We start from the raw sequence: 22,044 nt of genomic DNA, 5'->3' as shown, positions 1-22,044 counted from the left end.
GAGGATGAATAGACTCCTGTCCGGCAGATTCCCACAGGGGCTGCGGAGGGAGCCCGGTCCCAGTAAATGGATGACCGGTCAGGATCCCACTTCTCCCAGAGCCGCATAAGGGATGGTGAAGGAGACGGCATGTGGCTCCGGCCTTTGTACCCACAATGGGTACCTCAACCTTAACAACACCGCCGACGTAGTGGGGTAAGAAGGGAACATGCCGGGGGCCCCGTGGGGGCCCTCTTTTCTTCCAACCGACATAACTAAGTATGAGAATGCATGAGTGGATGTGTGCCTCCTTCCACACAAAGCATAAAACTGAGGAGCCCGTGATCCACGGGAGGGTGTATAGGCAGAGGGGAGGGGTTACACTTTTCAGTGTAATACTTTGTGTGGCCTCCGGAGGCAGAAGCTATACACCCAATTGTCTGGGTCTCCCAATGGAGCGACAAAGAAATGGAGTTTTTCCACATGAACCCAGAGAGAATGCAGCCAGCAAGGAGTGCGAGAAGAGCCCTGCACGAGAATGTTTTTGCTCCAAAAACTACTTGTGCACACAGCCTTAAAGGGAACCTGTAATCAGGTTTTTACTACTTCATCTGAGAGCAATAATGTAGGTAAAGAGATTCTAAAACTAACAATGTTTTATGATTATCTTAGATTACAGGGGGCAGCCTTCTATCTCAGAATGGAGTGTAGCAGAGCTGGGGCTGTCCCCGCCCACACCAGAATCTCAATAGAGATTGACACATCACAGTCAATGCACAATCACAGCAGGTGACATGTGGTCTGCTCTGCATGTGCAGAGGAGTCACACCAATGTTAATCACAGAGCAATAAACCCTTTAGTATGAGTAAACAATAGCTTGCACACAGATAAGAGAAACACAGATGATGTTTTTACTTTAACCATTCCAGCATGCTGTCCTCAGCTTACATTGCAAACTCCTGATGAGAGATTCCCTTTAACCCCTTAACGACCGCTCACTGTAACATTACGTCCTAAGCCACCACAGCGTATTCACCTGCGGCTGCTGTGGGCAACCGTCGGTGATCCGATTTGTACAGCAGACATGTGTGCCTCGTAGGCACAGGTGGATTCATGATCCACCCACGCCTGTTATCCACTTAAAATCGCGCTGTCAAAATGAGACAGCGTGATTTAAATGCCCGTCGCGGTAAATATTCACTCACCCGGCTCCATGGCGGCGCCATGTGATTATTGTTAGCCGATGGTTGCCATGGTAGCACAGTGTCATCTAATGACTCCTGTAGCTCAAATGACTCACTTCCTGTTTTACCCAGCTAAGTGCTGCCTGTAACAAAGGTGTGAGTATTTCTGGTGATCACAGCTGTGTAGCTGTGATCAACAGAGATGAACCAGCAATCAGACTGCTGATCCTTATAGTCCGCTACACACATTTGGTATTGCCGCGTTCAGAAATTCCCTATAAAAATATAAAATCAATTAATCTCATCCATAAACAGCGTAGCGGCAAAAAAAAAAAACAAACAGATTTTTGTGTACTCACCGTAAAATATAGTTTTCTCTTAGCCATCATTGGGGGACACAGGACCATGGGTGTTATGCTGCTTATCCATAGGAGGACACTAAGTAGATGCAAAGATGTTAGCTCCTCCCCTGCAGTATACACCCCCTGGCGAAGCCAGGCTACTTCAGTTTTAGTACACAAGCAGTAGGAGAACAAGTAACAAAAAACATGAGTGAATACTCATAACAAAAAAGTACTGACAGAGAAAAAAGCTAAGGCCCAACAGGCAACAGGGAGGGTGCTGTGTCCCCCAATGATGGCTAAGAGAAAACGATTTTACGGTGAGTACACAAAAAATCCGTTTTTCTCTGACGCCTCATTGGGGGACACAGGACCATGGGACGTCCTAAAGCAGTCCCTGGGTGGGTAAACAATAAACAATGCAACCCAAGGACTAGGAACCAGTCCCAGATAGCCAGGAGCGCCTACTGAGATAGGTGCTCCACTGTCGTTTGCAGAATTTTCCTACCTAGGCTCGCCTCAGCAAAAGCCTGGGTATAAACTCTGTAATGCTTTGAAACAGTATGTAGGCAAGACCAGGTCGCAGCCTTACACCCCTGTTCCACTGAAGCCTGATACCTAATGGCCCAAGAGGCGCCAACTGCTCGCGTGGAATGAGCCCGCAGCCCACTAGGAATGGGCTTGAGTTTCAAGCGGTAGACCTCCTGGATCACAGAGCGAATCCAGCGAGCCAGCGTTGACTATGAAGCTGCCTCTCCTTTCTTAGGCCTTTCAGGAATGATGAACAAGGAGTCCATGCTCCTAAAGGGGCTGTCCTGGATACGCAATATCTGAGAGCCCTCACAAGGTATAGTGAATGTAGAGACCTATCCACCCTATAGACTGAGTGTGGACAAAAGGAAGGCAGAACTATGTCCTCGTTCAAATGAAACGGGGAAGTAACCTACGGAAGAAAATCCGGAAGGGGGCGTAGAACCACCTTCTCCTGATGAAAGATCAGAAAGGGTTTGCAGCAAGAGAGTGCTGCCAGTTCTGAAATTTGTCTGATGGACGTAATCGCCACTAAGAATGTTACCTTCTAGGAGAGAAGAGCAAGAGAAGATTCCTTAAGAGGTTCAAAAGGGGACCTCTGGAGACCGTCCAAAACGAGATTGAGGTCCCATGGGTCCAGTGACCGTTTGTATAGGGGAACTAGATGGAAAACGCCCTGGAGGAAGGTCTTGACTTGCGGATTGCAAGCTAGACGGCATTGATAGAATATTGAGAGAGATGAAACCTGCCCCTTAAGGGAGCTGAGGGCCAACCCCTTTTGCAACCTGACTGCAAAAAATCAAGAATTCTGGGTATCACCAGAGGCATAGGTTGGACATTAGATTCCCTGCACCGGAAAAGGAAAGTTTTCCACGTACGGTGGCAAAAACGGGATGAAGGCCAGCTTTCAGGCACTGTACATGGTGGAGATGACCGCGGGAGAGAATCTCGCTCTTGTTAAAGTCCAGGTCTCAATGGCCAGGCCGTCAGCTTCAGGGCTCTGGAGTTCTGATGGGAAATGGGCCCTTGGGTCAGCAGGTCTGAGATGCTTACGAGGCGCCATGATCAATTGTACTAATCCGGCATCCCAGGCACGCCTGGGCCAGTCCAGTGCTATTAGTATCACCGGGACTCCTTCTGCCTTGAGCTTCCTGATTACTTGCGGCAGCAGGGGCAGAGGCGAAAAGCATATAAGGTAGATGGAAGCGACTTCAGGAGGAGACTAGAGCATCCGCGCCGATGGACTATGGATCGCATGACCTGGCTAAGAACGCGGGTACCTGCGTTCAACCTTGAGGCCATTAGATCCACGTCTGGTGTACCCCAGCGAGTGCAGATGTGTGGGAACACTTCTGGGTGGAGCAGATGGGGGAACGAGCTGAGCGCGAGAAAGATCGCGCTGATTTTCAGGATGATTTCTGGGAAGGGAAGACTCCTGGGACGTCCAACATCCCCAAGCAGTGTGGAGCCAGTACGCTGCTCCCCAGCCTAAGAGCCTGGCGTCCGTGGTCAGGAGTAGCCAGTCCACTTGAGAGGAAATCTTCCTCTCTATATGGAAGAGGGCTGAAGCCACCAGCAAAGCACATACCTGACTGAAGGCGTCAGGTGAATGAAGGCGTCAGGTGAAAAGTTCATCCAGGTAAAAGGGGCTCTTGTCCCAGGCAGCTAGAAGCGCAAGCTGCAGTGGTGTGGCTAAGCGAGCGGCACTGCCTCTATAGCCGCCGCTATTCTACCTCGCACTCTCATACTGAATCGTATGGAGCGAGATGAGTATGTAGAAGGCAGTGTACCGCTTGTTGTAGAGCGGTCGCCTTGTCTTGAGGGAGAAATATTAAGCCCCAAAGGGTGTCCAGGGACATGCCCAGGGAGGTGACTGATTTTGATGGGACCGGGGAAGATTTGACTGGAGTCAGAAGCCACCCTAAGCGGGATAGGGTGCCCACAGAGATCTGCACGCTGGTTGAGCCCTTGATGAGGAGGTCATCCAAGCAAGAACAGCCACTCTCCTGGCGTGAAGGGCACTCATGGCGGCCGCCAGGACCTTGGTGAACACCCTTGGTGCTGTGGCAGTTCCGAGGGTAGGGCTACAAATGAAAATAAAAAAAAAAAGAAGTCCTGAACCGCAAAGCGGAGGAACTTTTGGTGAGCTGGGGCGATGGGTAAGTGCCTTCTCCTTCGACCATAGAGGTAATAATGGAGCATAGGAACTCCATTCTGAATCTCCTTACGTGCACATGTTTGCTCAGGTGTTAGAGGTCCAGGATGGGTCGAACTGACACGTCCTTTTTTGGGGACAAGAAGAGTTTGGAATAGAAGGCCTTGAACCTCTCGCCGTCCGGAACAGGTACTATCACCCCCGCCGTTTGGAGGGAGTGGATTGCTGAGGAGAAGGCCTTGCGGTGTTTTGGAGTCTTTGGGGGGGGGGGGTTGAGAGAAAAGACTGACCCGGAGATCGGGTCCGGAAGTCAGTGTGGTAACCGGAAGACACAGGGTCTTGCACCCATTTATGGTCTGAGGCGGCAGCCCAGATGGAGGACGAGACTCCTTGGTCTTTGTCTAGACTGCCAGGATGAGGTGGACTTGGGGAGGGCTGAGAATGTCGGGCCCTGCGTGTCTAGTAAAAAACGTCCTGGGCTAGAGTTGAGGGAGGGAGGTACTCTTTTCCTCCCGTGGCGTCAGAAAAAAGAGCCTGTCCAGACTATCACCAAACCATTGGTCTGGAAAGGAGTACTGTGAGAGGCTTCTTAGGGCCAGAGTCCGCTCTCCATTATCGGAACCAGAGGGCCTTACGGATGGCTATGGTATTTGAGGCGGTAAAAACTGCACAGGTAGCAGCGTCGAGGGAGGCCTGCATGAGGTACAGGAATGTGAACTGTTACTTCTGTGAGGGTCTGAGGAAAACTGGTAGTCCTGGTGCCTGTGCGACCCACACAGAAGGAGAGAGGGACCCGCGGCCTCAAGGCGGAGTGATCGAGCTGCTCCACTTGTCTGTCTGTCAGGTCCTTGAAGGAGGATCCATCAAGTAAAAGATAGGAGGGTCTTTCAGGCAGGTGGGAGGCCGGGAGAGGGGGGGGGGGGTCCACTGAGGGCGGATCGGGCCAGCCCTTAGAGACAGCTAAGCCAAAGGAGTACCGGGACTCCATGAGTCTACGGATACCAAAGCGCCGGCAAAATCTTTTTTTTTTTTGAGGTTTCTTCACCCTTTTAAAGGAGACACTATTGTCAGTAGTAGTGGATGGGAGATCTTCCACATCCAGAGTTTGGTTTATTGCTGCAATAAAGGAGTCCATCGCAGCTTGATCGCTCGGGGAGGTTGAAACCAAGGAATCATCGTGGTACAAACATCATTCCCCTTCCTCCGGCTCCTCAGAGACCGCGGAACATGTGGGAGAACCCCATCTGTGTACCCCTAAGGGAGAACCATGGGGGTCATGCCCTTTTTCTGGTCTGCAGCCGGTGAAGCAGAGGGCTGATTCTTATCAGAAGGAACCTCTATAGGGGTGTCATCAGGCTACGTTCTGTCCAGGGGCCCCGAGGGGTGTGAGGACAATGTTGCATAGCCAGCACCAGGTTCCGGGAAATGTGCCCATTCCGGGGGACTGGGAGCCGTGGGCGCTGGGCTGGCAGCGGTTGCTGCAGTGGTGGTGGTGGTGGGGGGAGTTACAGGGGCACCGAACTCACAGAAGGAAGAGGTGCTATCAACCCCTAGTAGCTCAGCGTGGCAGGTAATGCAGGCTGAATAATAGCTGTACATTAGAAGTCTTATAGCTGTTGCTGTAGTTGTGCAGGGCATAAAGCATGTGACTGCAGCCCCTGGCTGATGAGCCACAAACTCTTATTGTAATGAGAGAGCAATGCTCTGCAGAGCAAATGTGAGAGAACAAGTGAGGATATAACACCCAGAACTCTGATGCACCCCCCTCCCCCCCGTGTCCCAGTTCCTGTGGGAAGGAGGAAGCTCTGAGAGACACCCACAGGCTCTGATCACAATGAGAGGGAGCGATGCTCTGCAGAGCTCCTGTGTGAGGAGGCTACACGCGTTTCGAGAGGGGGCGTGGCTTATCGCGTGTCGGAGGGGGCGAGGCGTAGCTTCGACAGCAACGTCAACATGAGGAAATATAATAAAATGGTGGGAAGGGACTCCCCTTCCCCCCTCCAGCCCTGCACAACAATGGTGGACAGAAAAAAAAAACTCTATAAGTGTACCGCAGCTGCGGGTACACTGAGTCCTCGGAGCTCTCCCCCTCCCCCCGCCACCGGTGGAATTCTATGCAGGAGTCTGCAATCAGCCCATGTGAATCCAGTCAGGGAGGATTCCCCAGCTCCAATTCCTGTCAGGGAGGATTCCTCAGCTCCAATTCCTGTCAGGGAGGATCTCACCTCAGCTCCAGTGTGGAGATTCTGACACCTGCTGTGCCTGGTCACACTTGGTGCAGAGCGTGTGTCAACTCAGAGCATGCCAGAGGGACTGAGGAATTTTTTCATCAGCTCTGGAAAATCGGTGCCATGAGACCCGTCGTCCAGTGACTAACAGCCCAGCATCCAGCGTCGCAGGAGGGGGTACGGGGAGGAGACACTCCGCGTTCCCGCCTGTTGATGGTTTTGGGAAATCGGTCCCCGAAGGAAACAGTCGCCCTCTAAAAACAAAAAATTCTTGCTGCAGTAGTCTGCAGAGATGTGCCTCCTATAGACACTAAGCTAAAACTGAAGTAGCCTGGCTGGGCCAGGGGGTGTATACTGCAGGGGAGGAGCTAACATCTTTGCATCTACTTAGTGTCCTCCAATGGATAAGCAGCATAACACCCTTGGTCCTGTGTCCCCCAATGAGGCGTCAGAGAAATTCCAAACGCCAAAATTACGTTTATGGTCACAAATTTTACGCAAAATGCAATAACAGATTATCAAAACTTAGCATTTGCGCAAAAACGATACCATTAAAAAAAGTCAGCTCAAGACGCAAAAAATAAGCCATCAGTGAGCCATAGATACTGCAAAAGAGAACACTACGGGTCACGGAAAATGCGCAAAAACAATCGTCACTTTTTTTAACCCCTTAAATAAAAATTAACCTATACATGCTTAGTGTCTACGAACTCATACCGACTTGAGGTATCACACCATCAGTTTGACCATATAGTGAACACTGAATAAAATATCCCAAAAACAATCATGCAATCGCACTTAACAGAGAGAAACAGAAAAAGAGAATATATATAATAAAAACAATTACGGCTCTCGGAAAAGGAGCAAAAAAACTCCCCAAAAAAATGGAAAATCGGCTGGGGGTTAATGTCCGCAGACAACACCCATGACTTCCTGTGTCCCCAAATGAGGCGCAAGACAATTTTGTTATTTTTACAGTGGACAAGCTAAAGCATGAATATTCCTAAAAAACCACTTATGTGAACAGAGCCTAATTAATGCAAACGTGAACACATCAAGTTCCACTTGTGGTACTTTAGAGACCTACCAAAGGATTGTATATCCTTTTCCAACTTCCTTTGTTCCTCTTCCACTTCCCTTTTTAAAGAAAGGGCTACCCATTTTGTCTTCTGTTTGGTCTGCGGTATATTTGCTGGCTTTACTGATGGTTTTTCTGATACAAAGCTCTAAAATAAAGTGTAAATGTTAGTAAAACTAGGTGCCAACAGCAGCAACTATCATGTAAATACGAAGTGACTGAGAAACAAAATGACAAAACAGAAATTGTCACAGATTCTCAAACTGACTTCTGAAAGTCGTTGGGAAACGATGTCCTTTTGCGTTACTGAATTAAGGTTCATTTAGAAGAGCCAAAACAGTGAACTTGAGTTTGTAAACATTATTGGCTCGTCAAAACAACACAGAAAACATGTCACATATGGGCAGGCAAACCGCTCGTTTAGTGAGTACAATGATTTCTATGCAAACTTAATTGTTCTAGTCAGCATATATCGTCTTGTGTAAACAGGACACGTGCTACTGTGATGATATTAATGATAGTCGTATGCACATAGAGATGATGGTTGGCCTGTTCAAACAGGCAATTAAATGACTTTCATGTAAGGCTGCTTTCCACATCTGGTTTTTGCAGTGCGGCACAATCCGGCTCAAAAACATATGTAACGGATGCGGCGAAAAAAACAGATCCGTTGCATAAGTTTTTCCATGCGGCCCGTCCGTTTTTTGACGGATGCGGCTTGATACTGAGCATACGCAGTTCAAAAAACCGCATCCGGCGTCCATAGGCTTGCTTTGTGAATCGCGCCGCAACCAGCACGATGCGTTTTTTTTCGCCGCACCAAAAAACATGCCAGGCAACGTTCCAATCAGCCGCCGCATGGGATAAATCTGCCGCATCCGGTAAAAACCGGATGCAACGCAAGGCCATGCGGGCCAATACGGCGCTAATGCAAGTCTATGCGGGAAAAAACGCAACCGGCGGCAAAAAAAAAAAAACGGTTGCGGTTTTTCTGCAGAGCGCCGTATTGTGCCGCATGGCAAAAACCGGATGTGTGAAAGCAGCGAACGCTCACTTCCCGACTATTGGCCCTAAATGGGCGTTAAAACTTACATTAACCCTATAAAGGTGTGTTTAACATTAATGAATAATACCTCACAGATCCTAAGGTGCATCCTCATTTCAGTCCCACGGACTTTGTGCTCAGCATTATATGGACAGATAACGTAATCCATGGTTTTATCTGCAAAAAGAAAGTGAATGTCACTTTGATATAAAATATGAGCATCAAGGGGTATTCTGTGAAGCCCATGGTGTGACTACACCTAACTCAATTCTAAAAACAGATTTCTACTTTTAACTGAGAAACATAAAACAACTAATATTCAGTGTTAAAAAACACCCAAAAACTGAGCTGTAACAAAAAAAAACAAAACGTAAACATGCAACATTACAAGCATGTAAATGGCAGTCTCTAGACAAGAAAAAAACCAAAGAGAACAATTGTATGAAAAATACAAAAAAAAAATACCCTGAATAATAAATGAATAAAATGCAAGTGCTTAATAACAGGGTACTTAGTATATACATTTTTGCAAAAACGTAAAAAGCCATCCCGCCTTGTCACGGTGTACCCATCTGGGACAGTCCCTAAACAACTAAAGTTAAAACCCTTATATATCACTGACCTGAATAAAATGGTCACTTTTACAACACTGAACGGCTTTAAAGGAAAAAACAAAACAAAAAAAAACAAAAAACACAAAACAAAAAAACCACACCATTTTCGAGTTGATTTTTCTTTTTTATTCTGCCTCAGAGTGGAATAGAGAGCAAATCAAAAATGATGTGGCCAAAACTGGCACCAATAATTCCAACTCATTCCACAAAAAAATAAGCCCTCACATGACTATTGGCAGAGAAGGAAAAAAAACAAAAAAAAAAACAAAAAAACAAAAAAAAAAAACTATAGACTTCAAATTTCTGTGATTTAAAAAAAAAAAAAAAACGACATTTTTGTGTACTCACCGTAAAATGTCTTTCTTGGAGCCTTTCATTGGGGGACACAGACAGTGGGTATTATGGTGTCTCCAGGGGAGGCGTGACACTAAATTGAAAAAGTGTTAGCTCCTCCCCCCACAGCATATACCCTAGCTAGGCAGGAAACTAGCTCAGTTTGGTGTAAAAGCAGTAGGAGAAGGACAACCAAAACCACAAGGGTGGGAGGTGTGTCCCCCAATGAAAGGCTCCAAGGAAGACATTTTACGGTGAGTACACAAAAATGTCATTTCCTTTCTCGCCTTTTCATTGGGGGAAACAGACAGTGGGACGTCCCAAAGCAGTCCCTGGGTGGGAACTGAACTATTAACAGTGTATAACATCAGACTAAGAGCTGACTAACGACTGCAACTGCAGTGAACACATATCAAAACACTGTAAAAAAAACCGAGCAGTGGCCACTTATAAATAGGCCACTGCCGCCTGAAGGACTTGTCTTCCAAGAGCAGCATCCGCGGAAGCATGCGTATGCACTCTGTAGAATTTTGTAAACGTGTGCACACTGGACCAGGTAGCAGCCTTGCAAAGTTGGGCTGCCGAAGCCTGATGGTGGATAGCCCAGGAAGCACCCACTGCTCGCGTAGAGTGGGCCCGCACAGATTGAGGAGGAAGAACACCTTGTGTTTTGTAAGCCTCACAGATGGCAGTCCTAATCCATCGAGAAATCGTGTATTTAGAAGCCGGATTGCCCTTTTTGTGTCCTTGTGAGAGGACGAAGAGGGCATCGGACCTGCGCAACGGCGCTGTTCTGGAGATGTAGATCCGCAGAGCCCTGACGAGATCTAGAGTGTGAAGGGCTTTGTCAAAAGAGTGGACCGGGCAGAATGACGGCAACACAATGTCCTTGTTTAAGTGGAAAGAAGATACGACCTTCGGGAGAAAAGCGGGGGAAGGCCGAAGGATGATGATGGAAAATCAGGTAGGGTGAACGACAGGAAAGGGCCACTAGTTCGGACACTCGCCTGATAGAGGTAATGGCGACTAAAAAGGCAACTTTCCAAGACAGTCGTTGAAGAGAGATTTCTCTCAGAGGTTCGAAGGGAGGAAGCTGAAGAGCTCCGAGAACCAGATTCAGATCCCAGGGATCTAAGGTACGGACCTGAAGGCGAGAAGCTAGCCGCTTCTGGAAAGAAGGGAATTTTGTTACTTACCGTAAATTCCTTTTCTTCTAGCTCTTATTGGGAGACCCAGACGATTGGGGTATAGCTACTGCCCTCTGGAGGCCACACAAAGCACTACATTAAAAGTGCAAGGCCCCTCCCCCTCTGGCTATACCCCCCCGTGGTATCACGGGTACTCCAGTTTTAGTGCCAAAGCAAGAAGGAGGAAGCCAACAACTGGTTTAAACAAATTAACTCCGAGTAACATCGGAGAACTGAAAAACCGTTCAACATGAACAACATGTGTACCCGCAAACAGCAAAAACAATCCCGAAGGACAACAGGGCGGGTGCTGGGTCTCCCAATAAGAGCTAGAAGAAAAGGAATTTACGGTAAGTAACAAAATTCCCTTCTTCTTCAGCGCTCTATTGGGAGACCCAGACGATTGGGACGTCCAAAAGCTGTCCCTGGGTGGGTAAAGAAATATCTCATGTTAGAGCTGCAAAACAGCCCCCCCCTACGGGGATGTCACTGCCGCCTGCAGGACTCTTCTACCTAAGCTGGCATCCGCCGAAGCATAGGTATGCACCTGATAATGCTTGGTGAAAGTGTGCAGACTCGACCAGGTAGCTGCCTGACACACCTGTTGAGCCGAAGCCTGGTGCCGTAATGCCCAGGACGCACCCACGGCTCTGGTTGAGTGGGCTTTTAGCCCTGAAGGAACCGGAAGCCCAGCAGAACGGTAGGCCTCTATAATTGGTTCTTTGATCCAACGAGCCAAGGTGGCTTTAGAAGCCTGCAACCCCTTGCGCGGACCGGCGACAAGGACAAAAAGTGCATCGGAACGGCGCATGGGCGCCGTGCGGGAAATGTAGATCCTGAGTGCTCTCACCAGATCTAGCAAACGCAAGTCCTTTTCATACCGGTGAACCGGATGAGGATAAAAGGAAGGCAAGGATATATCCTGATTAAGATGAAACGAGGATACGACCTTAGGGAGAAACTCCGGAATGGGGCGCAGCACTACCTTGTCCTGATGGAACACCAAGAAGGGAGCCTTGGATGACAGAGCTGCCAGCTCAGACACTCGCCGGAGCGATGTGATCGCAACAAGAAACGCCACTTTCTGTGACAGGCGAGAAAAAGAAACTTCTTTGAGAGGCTCGAAAGGCGGTTTCTGGAGAGCCACTAGTACTCTGTTCAGATCCCATGGATCCAACGGCCGCTTGTACGGGGGCACAATATGACAGACCCCCTGTAGGAACGTGCGCACCTTAGGAAGACGTGCTAGACGCTTCTGAAAAAACACGGATAGTGCCGAGACTTGCCCTTTAAGGGAGCTGAGCGACAAGCCCTTTTCCAACCCTGATTGCAGGAAAGACAGAAAAGTGGGCAATGCAAATGGCCAGGGAGACTCTCCCTGAGCAGAGCACCAGGTTAAGAAAATCTTCCACGTTCTGTGGTAGATCTTAGCAGAAGTTGACTTCCTAGCTTGTCTCATTGTGGCTACCACTCTCTGGGATAAGCCTGTTGACGATAGGATCCAGGACTCAATGGCCACACAGTCAGGTTCAGGGCCGCAGAATTCTGATGGAAAAACGGCCCTTGAGACAGCAGGTCTGGACGGTCTGGAAGTGACCACGGTCGGCCGACCGTGAGATGCCACAGATCCGGATACCACGATCTCCTCGGCCAGTCTGGGGCGACGAGTATGATGCGGCTGCAATCGGATCTGATCTTGCGTAGTACTCTGGGCAAGAGTGCCAGAGGCGGGAATACATATGGGAGGCGGAACTGCGACCAATCTTGCACCAAGGCGTCTGCCGCCAGCGCTCTTTGATCGCGCGACCGCGCCATGAATGCCGGGACCTTGTTGTTGTGCCGAGACGCTATTAGGTCGACGTCCGGCACCCCCCAGCGGCGACAGATTTCTTGAAACACGTCCGGGTGAAGGGACCATTCCCCTGCGTCCATACCCTGGCGACTGAGGAAGTCCGCTTCCCAGTTTTCTACGCCTGGGATGTGAACCGCGGAGATGGTGGATGCTGTGTCCTCCACCCAATTCAGAATGCGCCGGACTTCCTGAAAGGCTTGCCGGCTGCGCGTCCCTCCTTGGTGGTTGATGTATGCCACCGCTGTGGAGTTGTCCGACTGGATTCGGATCTGCTTTCCTTCCAGCCACTGTTGAAAGGCTAGTAGGGCAAGATACACTGCCCTGATTTCCAGAACATTGATCTGAAGGGTGGACTCTTGCGGAGTCCACGTCCCCTGAGCCCTGTGGTGTAGAAACACTGCTCCCCACCCCGACAGACTCGCATCTGTCGTGACCACTGCCCAGGATGGGGGCAGGAAGGATCTTCCCTGAGACAATGAGGTGGGAAGGAGCCACCATTGTAGAGAGTCCTTGGCCGTCTGGGAAAGAGAGACTTTCCTGTCTAGGGAAGTCGTCTTCCCGTCCCATTGGCGGAGAATGTCCCATTGAAGTGGACGCAGATGAAACTGCGCAAAGGGAACTGCTTCCATGGCTGCCACCATCTTCCCCAGGAAGTGCATGAGGCGCCGTAAGGGGTGCGACTGGCCCTGAAGGAGAGATTGCACCCCTGTCTGTAGTGACCGCTGCTTGTCCAGCGGAAGCTTCACTATCGCTGCTAGAGTATGGAACTCCATGCCAAGATACGTTAGTGACTGTGTCGGTGACAGATTTGACTTTGGAAAGTTGATGATCCATCCAAAAGTCTGGAGAGTCTCCAGCGTAGCCTGTAGACTGAGTTGGCATGCCTCTTGAGAGGGTGCCTTGACAAGTAGATCGTCTAGGTAAGGGATCACCGAGTGTCCCTGAGAGTGCAAGACTGCTACCACCGCCGCCATGACCTTGGTGAAGACCCGGGGGGCTGTCGCCAGGCCGAATGGCAGAGCTGCGAACTGAAGATGGTCGTCTCCTATCACAAAACGTAGAAAACGTTGATGTTCTGTAGCAATTGGCACGTGGAGATAAGCATCTTTGATGTCTATTGAGGCAAGGAAGTCTCCTTGAGACATTGAGGCAATGACAGAACGGAGGGTTTCCATCCGGAACCGTCTGGCGTGTACATGTTTGTTGAGCAGTTTTAGGTCCAGAACAGGACGGAACGAGCCGTCCTTTTTTGGCACCACAAAGAGATTGGAGTAAAACCCTCTCCCTTGTTCCTGAGACGGTACAGGAACCACTACTCCTTCCGCTCTTAGGGAGTCCACCGCCTGCCGCAGGACATCTACACGGTCTGGGTGTGGGGAGGTTCTGAAGAACCGAGCTGGAGGACGAGAACTGAACTCGATTCTGTACCCGCGCGACAAAATGTCTGTCACCCACCGGTCTTTGACCTGTGACATCCAAGTGTCGTAAAAGCGGGAGAGCCTGCCCCCGACCGGAGATGCGGAGGGAGGGGACTGGAAGTCATGAGGTAGGCGCTTTGGAAGCGGTTCCTCCAATTGCTTTCTTGGGGCGTGAATGAGCCCGCCAGGAATCTGAGTTTCTTTGCGTCCTCTGAGTCCCTTTGGACGAGGAGAATTGTGTTTTGCCCGAACCTCGAAAGGACTGAAACTTCTGCTGCCACTTTCTCTGCTGAGGTTTGCTTGATCTGGGCTGGGGTAAAGAGGAGTCTTTACCCTTGGACTGTTTAATGATGTCAGCCAATGGCTCACCAAACAGTCTTTCTCTAGACAAAGGCAAGCTGGTTAAACATTTTTTGGAACCAGCATCTGCTTTCCAGTCCTTTAACCACAATGCCCTGCGCAAAACTACCGAATTGGCAGACGCCATTGAGGTGCGGCTGGTAGATTCTAGGACCGCATTGATAGCGTAAGACGCAAACGCGGACATCTGCGAGGTAAGGGACGCCACTTGCGGCACCGCTGGATGTAAGATAGCATCCACTTTTGCTAAACCAGCTGAAATAGCTTGGAGTGCCCATACGGCTGCGAATGCTGGAGCAAACGACGCGCCGATAGCTTCATAGACAGATTTTAACCAAAGGTCCATCTGTCTGTCATTGGCATCCTTAAGTGAAGCGCCATCCTCCACTGCAACTATGGATCTAGCTGCAAGCTTGGAAATCGGGGGGTCCACCTTTGGACACTGGGTCCAGCGCTTGACCACATCAGGGGGGAAAGGATAACGTGTATCCTTAGAACGTTTAGAGAAACGCTTTTCTGGATGAGCGTCGTGTTTCTGGATTGATTCTCTGAAGTCAGAGTGATCCAACAGAGCACTTAATTTACGCTTGGGATAACGGAAACGAAACTTCTCCTGCTCCGCGGCCGCCTCTTCTGCTGAAGGGGCTGGGGGAGAAATATCTAACAGCCTATTGATGGCTGAAATAAGATCGTTCACCATGGCGTCCCCATCCAGGGCATCCAGATTGAGAGGGGTTCCAGGATTAGACTCCTGATCACTCTCTTCAGACACATCACAGGGAGACTGATTGCGCTGAGACCCTGAGCAGTGTGATGACGTTGAGGGTCTTTCCCAGCGAGCCCGCTTGGGGTGGCTGGGACAATCATCTGAGTCATTATACTCATCCTGAGAAGCCGGGGACCCCCTTGCAGTCTGGATTAAATCCAACTGCGGAGGATTAGAGGACATAGACCTCGCCGTGTCCATAGACTGAGCCCCAGGCATGGATTGCAAAGTTTCCAGGATTTTTGCCATAGTCACCGACATATTAACCGCAAAAACTGCAAAGTCTGTCCCTGACACCGGGGCAGGACTTACAGGCGTCTCAGCCTGGGTCACTATCTCTCCTGACTCCGGCTGGCGAAGCAGCACCGGATCTGAGCATTGCACACAATGTGGGTCCTTAGAGCCTGCTGGTAGAGCAGCCCCACATGGAGCACATGCAGTGCACACAGCCCTAGCCTTGGCAGCTTTGCGTCTTGTGGATGACATGTTGCTGCCTCCTCAGAGCGATCTGGGGTATTCAGCCAGGAAGCGACCTCACAGTGCAAGAAATCAATAAATATCTATGTCCAGTGACACAATACACTAACATACACTGAGGCACTAGAGGGGCCAGCTGAAAAGCCGCTTACCGCCCGCTTAAGAGCGGGTGTGTGGTCTTCCAAAGCCCCTCAGTCTAGGTCTCCCAGAGCCTTGCGTCCTTCCTCCAGCCAGACATGCATGTAATGGCTGCCGGCGTCCTGAGAGAAGAAGGGGGGCGGGCCCTGGGCGTTCCTGACCAAGAGCGGGAAGCCTGCTTCCCTCTGTGCCTAGTGAGAGGGCTGGAGCATGTAAATCAGGCTCCAGCCCTCCTCGCTGCCGTGAAACAGCGTCTCTCCCCTACCCTGATTGACAGGGTGGGGGCGGGAACGATCGGAGCTGCCGGCGTCCTAGGCCCAAAAGCCGGGGACTAGAGTTATAAACGCCGCCGCCGTAAAAGCGCGGTCGGCGTATCCCCGGCGCACCACAAGTCACAGCAGCGCCGCCCGGTTCAGTGAGGGTCGGCGCTGCGTTCCCAGAACACAAAGTCCCCCAGATAACTGTAGGAACACCAGCTCAGTGTACGGTCCCCGGCGCACTACAACACCCAGCCAGCCCGGAGTGTGTCTGTGCCTGCCGGGGACACAGAGTACCTGTATGATGCAGGGCCCGGTCCCTGATGGTACTCCTGCTCCGTATCCATCAGGTTCTAATGGGTCTGTGGATGGAGCCCGGCGTCAGAGCTTTGAGGCCGGCAGGATCCCACTTCCACAGAACCCCCAAGGGGATGTGGAAGGAAAACAGCATGTGGGGCTCCAGCCCTGTACCAGCAATAGGTACCTCAACCTTACAACACCATCCAGGAATGAGAAGGGAGCATGCTGGGGACACTATATGTGTCCTCTTTTCTTCCATCCGAACTAGTCAGCAGCTACTGCTGACTAAAATCTGTGGAGCTATGCATGGAATGTCTGACCTCCTTCGCACACAAAGCTAAAACTGGAGTACCCGTGATACCACGGGGGGGTATAGCCAGAGGGGGAGGGGCCTTGCACTTTTAATGTAGTGCTTTGTGTGGCCTCCAGAGGGCAGTAGCTATACCCCAATCGTCTGGGTCTCCCAATAGAGCGCTGAAGAAAATAAGCATGGTATGAACTACCTTAGAAGACCTGATTTTGCTAGAATCAAGGATTCAAGCGCCACGCCGTCAAATGCAGCTGTGCTGTATTGAATATTGGACCTTGCGACAGAAGATCCGGGCGGTCGGGAAGACGCCAGGGAGTGTCGCCGAGCAGTTGGAGAAGCTCCGGGTACCAGGCTCTCCTGGGCCAGTCCGAGGCTACGAGGATCACCGGGATTCCCTCAGCTTTGATTTTCTTGATTACTCTCGGAATGAGAGGAAACGGAGGGAAGATGTAGGGTAGGCGGAACTGCGCCCACGGAAAGACTAGAGCGTCGGAGCCGAGCGCTAGCGGGTCTCTCGACCGGGATATGAAGGGATGTATTTTGGCGTTCATCCGAGAAGCCATGAGGTCCACATCTGGGAGTCCCCAACGAAGAGTGATCTGATGGAACACTTCGTCGTGGAGGGACCATTCCCCTGCCGCTAGCCCTTGCCTGCTGAGAAAGTCTGCGGCCCAGTTGTCTCCCCCCGGAATATGGACAGCTGAAATAATGGGAATGTGCATCTCTGCCCAAAGAAGAATCCTGGATACTTCTTTCATCGCTGCCCTGCTGCGAGTTCCTCCCTGTCGGTTGATGTAAGCCACGGCCGTGGCATTGTCTGACTGGATCCGAACAGGGAGGCCCAATAGCAAAGGTTGAAAATTCTCAAGGGCCAAAAATATGGCTCTGATCTCCAGAACATTGATGTGCAGGGAGCTCTCGGAAGGAGACCAGCGTCCGTGAACAGTGTGGTGGAGAAACAACGCCCCCCAGCCTATCAGGCTGGCATCCGTCGTGACTACTTGCCAGTGGACTGGGCGGAAGGACTTCCCTTGAGATAGGAATGAGGTTTGAGTCCACCAGACGAGGGAGCTGAGCGCAGACCGAGATAGGCGGACTGACCGGTCTAGGGAAGCTGGATTCTTGTCTTAGGAGGATAGAAGATCCAGTTGTAGAGGGCGCAGATGGAATTGGGCAAAAGACAAGGCTTCTACGACCGCCACCATCTTGCCTAACACTCTCATTCCATTCCGAAGTGCTGTGTGATGGCGAGAGCGGAGGGATTGGGCGGCCCGGATCAGGGAACACCTCTTGTCCTCGAAGAAAAACCCGGGACTGAGCCGTGTCTATCAGCATACCGAAAAAGGTGATGCGCTGATGAGGAATGAGGGATGACTTGTTGAAGTTGATAAGCCACAATAGGCTTGACAGCGTGTCTAGGCAAATCTGCACGCTTTCTGAGCAAACTTGGAGAGCTCCCTTTGACAAGACGGTCGTCCAAATAGGGAATGACCAGGATGCCTCTGGGGTGTAAAATGGACATGACGGCCACCATGACCTTTGTGAAGACCCGAGGCGCAGTGGCCAGCCCAAAGGGGAGGGCCCTGAATTGGAAATGACTGTGTCCTACGGCAAAGCGAAGGAACCGTTGATGAGAGAGACATGGGAATGGGAATGTGTAAATAAGCATCTTGAACGTCTATGGAAGCTAGGAATTCTCCAGGTTCCATGGCGGCTAGCACTGCTCTCAATGATTCCATTCGGAAAGTTCGAATCCGTACAAATTTGTTCAGCCGTTTGCGGTCCAAGAAAGGGTGGACAAAGCCATCTTTTTTGGGAACGACAAAAAGGTTTGAATAGAAACCTTTACCGTGCTGTTCCAGGGGCACTAGAATGATAACATTTGCTTTCTGTAAAGAGGCTATGGCCTGAAATAAGGCCTGGTTTGCGTTTTGGACTTTGGAAGACGAGAACGCAGAAACCGGTTGACCGGCAGGGAATGGAAAGCGATCTTGTAAACTGAGGTAACGATTTCTCGAACCCAAGCATCGTGTGGTCTAGCCAGATATCCCGAAAAAGAAGAAGCCGCCCTCCAACAGGAGTCAGATTTGAGGGATACCTGGCGTCATGCTGAGGGGGCCTGTACAGAGCGAGGCCCTTTGGGTTTAGGTTGCTTGGAGTGGGAACGCCAAGAAGAGCCCCTTGAGGGACCGGATCCTCGATCTGAGCGTTGGGACGATCCTTGGGCTGATGGTACTTGGAGGGCAGGCCGAAAGGACTGCCTGCGCCAAGGAGATTTTTTAAAATTCCTGGATACAGGCCGCTTTTGTGGTAGAATGGTACTTTTACCACCAGTCGTCTCAGATATGAGTTTGTCCAGGGACTCTCCAAACAGACGCAGGCCATGGAAGGGGAGTGTGGACAGGGATTTCTTGGAGGCACTGTCCACATTCCATAATTTTAGCCAAAGAACTCTGCGGGCAAGGACAGCATTGGCCGCCGATAGGGCTGACAAACTAGCTGCATCTAGGGAGCCGTGAAGAAAATAATTAGAGGCTAGAGAGAACAAATCAAGGATCTCAAAAGCTGCCGGGGGAATATTACAAGAGCGAAGCATCCTGCGTAGGTTCTTGCTCCACACACCCATAGCTCTCGCGACCCATGTTAAGGCAAACAGGGGGCGAAGAGAGGAGCCCGAAGCCTGGAAAATAGATTTGACCGCAGCATCAACTGCGCGGTCGGACGAGTCCTTGAGAGACGCGTTGTCTGAAACAGACATGACCGTGTGTTTAGCCAGTCTGGATACTGGCGGATCCATAACGGGGGGTACTGACCAGGGCTTAACCATTTCAGAAGGAAAGGGATAAGCGAATGAAGAGAAGGGTTTTTTATTAAACCTTCTATCAGGGTGATCCCACCGTTTAGATATAATTTGCAGAAAAAACGGATCCTGAGCAAAGGATTTAGGAGGCTTCTTGGCCCGCTTGATTGCTGACTGAGAAGAAGTCGGGTCAGGAGGCTGATCAGAGATCGACAGAGCGTGATTGACAGCCGAAATTAGTGTGTCTTCTATATGCCTAGACTCAGAAAGGGCATCTGAATCAGAGTCAGAGTCTTGAGAATCGTGACTACTAAAGGTCACGGAACCTCGGTCAGACTGACTATCGTCCGAGTCGGATGAGGCGTAGAGGTCGCAATGGCGCCTTTTGGAAACAGCCTTTTTACGTTCTGGGGAAGAGGGACCAGACGAGGCAGGTGGGCTCCTCTGAGGGAGCTGGGCCAGGGGAAGGCTGTGGGAGCCTAAGGACGCCTGGGATATCTGAGCGGCAAGGTCATCTAACCTTTTAGACATTAGAAGAGCCCATGCAGACATTAAGACATCAGACGGGGGTGCTGCCTGGCCGGTGGCCAGAGCAGAATCCAGAGACTGCACAGCATCCTGGTCCAGCAACTGGGACTGTTGTGACACGGTAGAAGGGGCATCGCAGCCCCAGCATAGTGGATAGCTTCGGCCATTAGAAACGAGCGTCCACAGGTGGTACAGGCATAGTACAGGTCCGTAGAGGACGCCTGGGAAGGTTTATCACCCTTGCGGTTACGCATGTCAGCAATAGAGTCCTACAGCCCTAAGAAGGGAATTTTGTTACTTACCGTAAATTCCTTTTCTTCTAGCTCTTATTGGGAGACCCAGACGATTGGGGTATAGCTACTGCCTCCGGAGGCCACACAAAGCACTACACCAAAAAAGTGCAAGGCCCCTCCCCTTCTGGCTATACCCCCCCCGTGGTATCACGGGTTCTCCAGTTTTAGTGCCAAAGCAAGAAGGAGGAAAGCCAATAACTGGTTTAAACAAATTAACTCCGAGTAACATCGGAGAACTGAAAAACCGTTCAACATGAACAACATGTGTACCCGCAAACAACAAAAAAATCCCGAAGGACAACAGGGCGGGTGCTGGGTCTCCCAATAAGAGCTAGAAGAAAAGGAATTTACGGTAAGTAACAAAATTCCCTTCTTCTTCAGCGCTCTATTGGGAGACCCAGACGATTGGGACGTCCAAAAGCTGTCCCTGGGTGGGTAACGAAATACCTCATGTTAGAGCTGCAAAACAGCCCTCCCCTACGGGGGTGTCACTGCCGCCTGCAGGACTCTTCTACCTAAGCTGGCATCCGCCGAAGCATAGGTATGCACCTGATAATGCTTGGTGAAAGTGTGCAGACTCGACCAGGTAGCTGCCTGGCACACTTGTTGAGCCGAAGCCTGGTGTCGTAATGCCCAGGACGCACCCACGGCTCTGGTTGAGTGGGCTTTTAGCCCTGAAGGAACCGGAAGCCCCGCAGAACGGTAGGCCTCTAGAATTGGTTCTTTGATCCATCGAGCCAGGGTGGCTTTAGAAGCCTGCAACCCCTTGCGCGGACCAGCGACAAGGACAAAAAGTGCATCGGAACGGCGCATGGGCGCCGTGCGGGAAATGTAGATTCTGAGTGCTCTCACCAGATCTAGCAAACGTAAGTCCTTTTCATACCGGTGAACCGGATGAGGACAAAAGGAAGGCAAGGATATATCCTGATTAAGATGAAACGAGGATACGACCTTAGGGAGAAACTCCGGAATGGGGCGCAGCACTACCTTGTCCTGGTGGAACACCAGGAAGGGAGCCTTGGATGACAGAGCTGCCAGCTCCGACACTCGCCGAAGCGATGTGATCGCAACAAGAAACGCCACTTTCTGTGACAGGCGAGAAAAGGAAACTTCCTTCAGAGGCTCGAAAGGCGGCTTCTGGAGAGCAACTAGTACCCTGTTCAGATCCCATGGATCTAACGGCCGCCTGTACGGGGGCACAATATGACAGACCCCCTGCAGGAACGTGCGCACCTTAGGAAGACGTGCTAGACGCTTCTGAAAAAACACGGATAGTGCCGAGACTTGCCCTTTAAGGGAGCTGAGCGACAAGCCCTTTTCTAACCCCGATTGCAGGAAAGAAAGAAAAGTGGGCAATGCAAATGGCCAGGGAGACACTCCCTGAGCGGAACACCAGGATAAGAAAATCTTCCACGTTCTGTGGTAGATCTTAGCAGAAGTCGACTTTCTAGCCTGTCTCATTGTGGCTACAACTCCTTGGGATAATCCTGCAGACGCTAGGATCCAGGACTCAATGGCCACACAGTCAGGTTCAGGGCCGCAGAATTCTGATGGAAAAACGGCCCTTGGGACAGTAAGTCTGGTCGGTCTGGAAGTGACCACGGTCGGCCGACCGTGAGATGCCACAGATCCGGATACCACGATCTCCTCGGCCAGTCTGGGGCGACGAGTATGACGCGGCTGCAATCGGATCTGATCTTGCGTAAGACTCTGGGCAAGAGTGCCAGAGGCGGGAATACGTATGGGAGCCGGAACTGCGACCAATCTTGTACTAAGGCGTCTGCCGCCAGAGCTCTTTGATCGCGCGACCTCGCCATAAATGCCGGGACCTTGTTGTTGTGCCGGGACGCCATTAGGTCGACGTCCGGC

At 50.8% G+C, this 22,044-nt stretch overlaps 1 protein-coding gene across 1 annotated transcript in view; it reads right to left on the bottom strand.

The window, feature by feature from the left end:
* Positions 1-22,044, bottom strand: part of LOC142292076 (gametocyte-specific factor 1-like) — a 157,900-nt gene that overhangs the window by 113,573 nt on the left and 22,283 nt on the right. Inside the window, exons 2-3 of the mRNA XM_075337175.1 lie at positions 8,631-8,719; positions 7,507-7,645 (exon numbers count right to left, since the gene is read on the bottom strand). Coding sequence (XP_075193290.1) covers positions 7,507-7,645; positions 8,631-8,711 — 220 coding nt within the window. The 5' untranslated portion in view covers positions 8,712-8,719. The remainder of the gene's footprint in view (positions 1-7,506; positions 7,646-8,630; positions 8,720-22,044) is intronic.

The sequence above is a fragment of the Anomaloglossus baeobatrachus genome, chromosome 2 (assembly GCF_048569485.1).
Source record: "Anomaloglossus baeobatrachus isolate aAnoBae1 chromosome 2, aAnoBae1.hap1, whole genome shotgun sequence".
In the NCBI taxonomy this organism is placed as follows: Eukaryota; Metazoa; Chordata; class Amphibia; order Anura; family Aromobatidae; genus Anomaloglossus; species Anomaloglossus baeobatrachus.
Note: the sequence above shows the minus strand (reverse complement) of the source record. Positions and strands in the feature narration are given on the sequence as shown.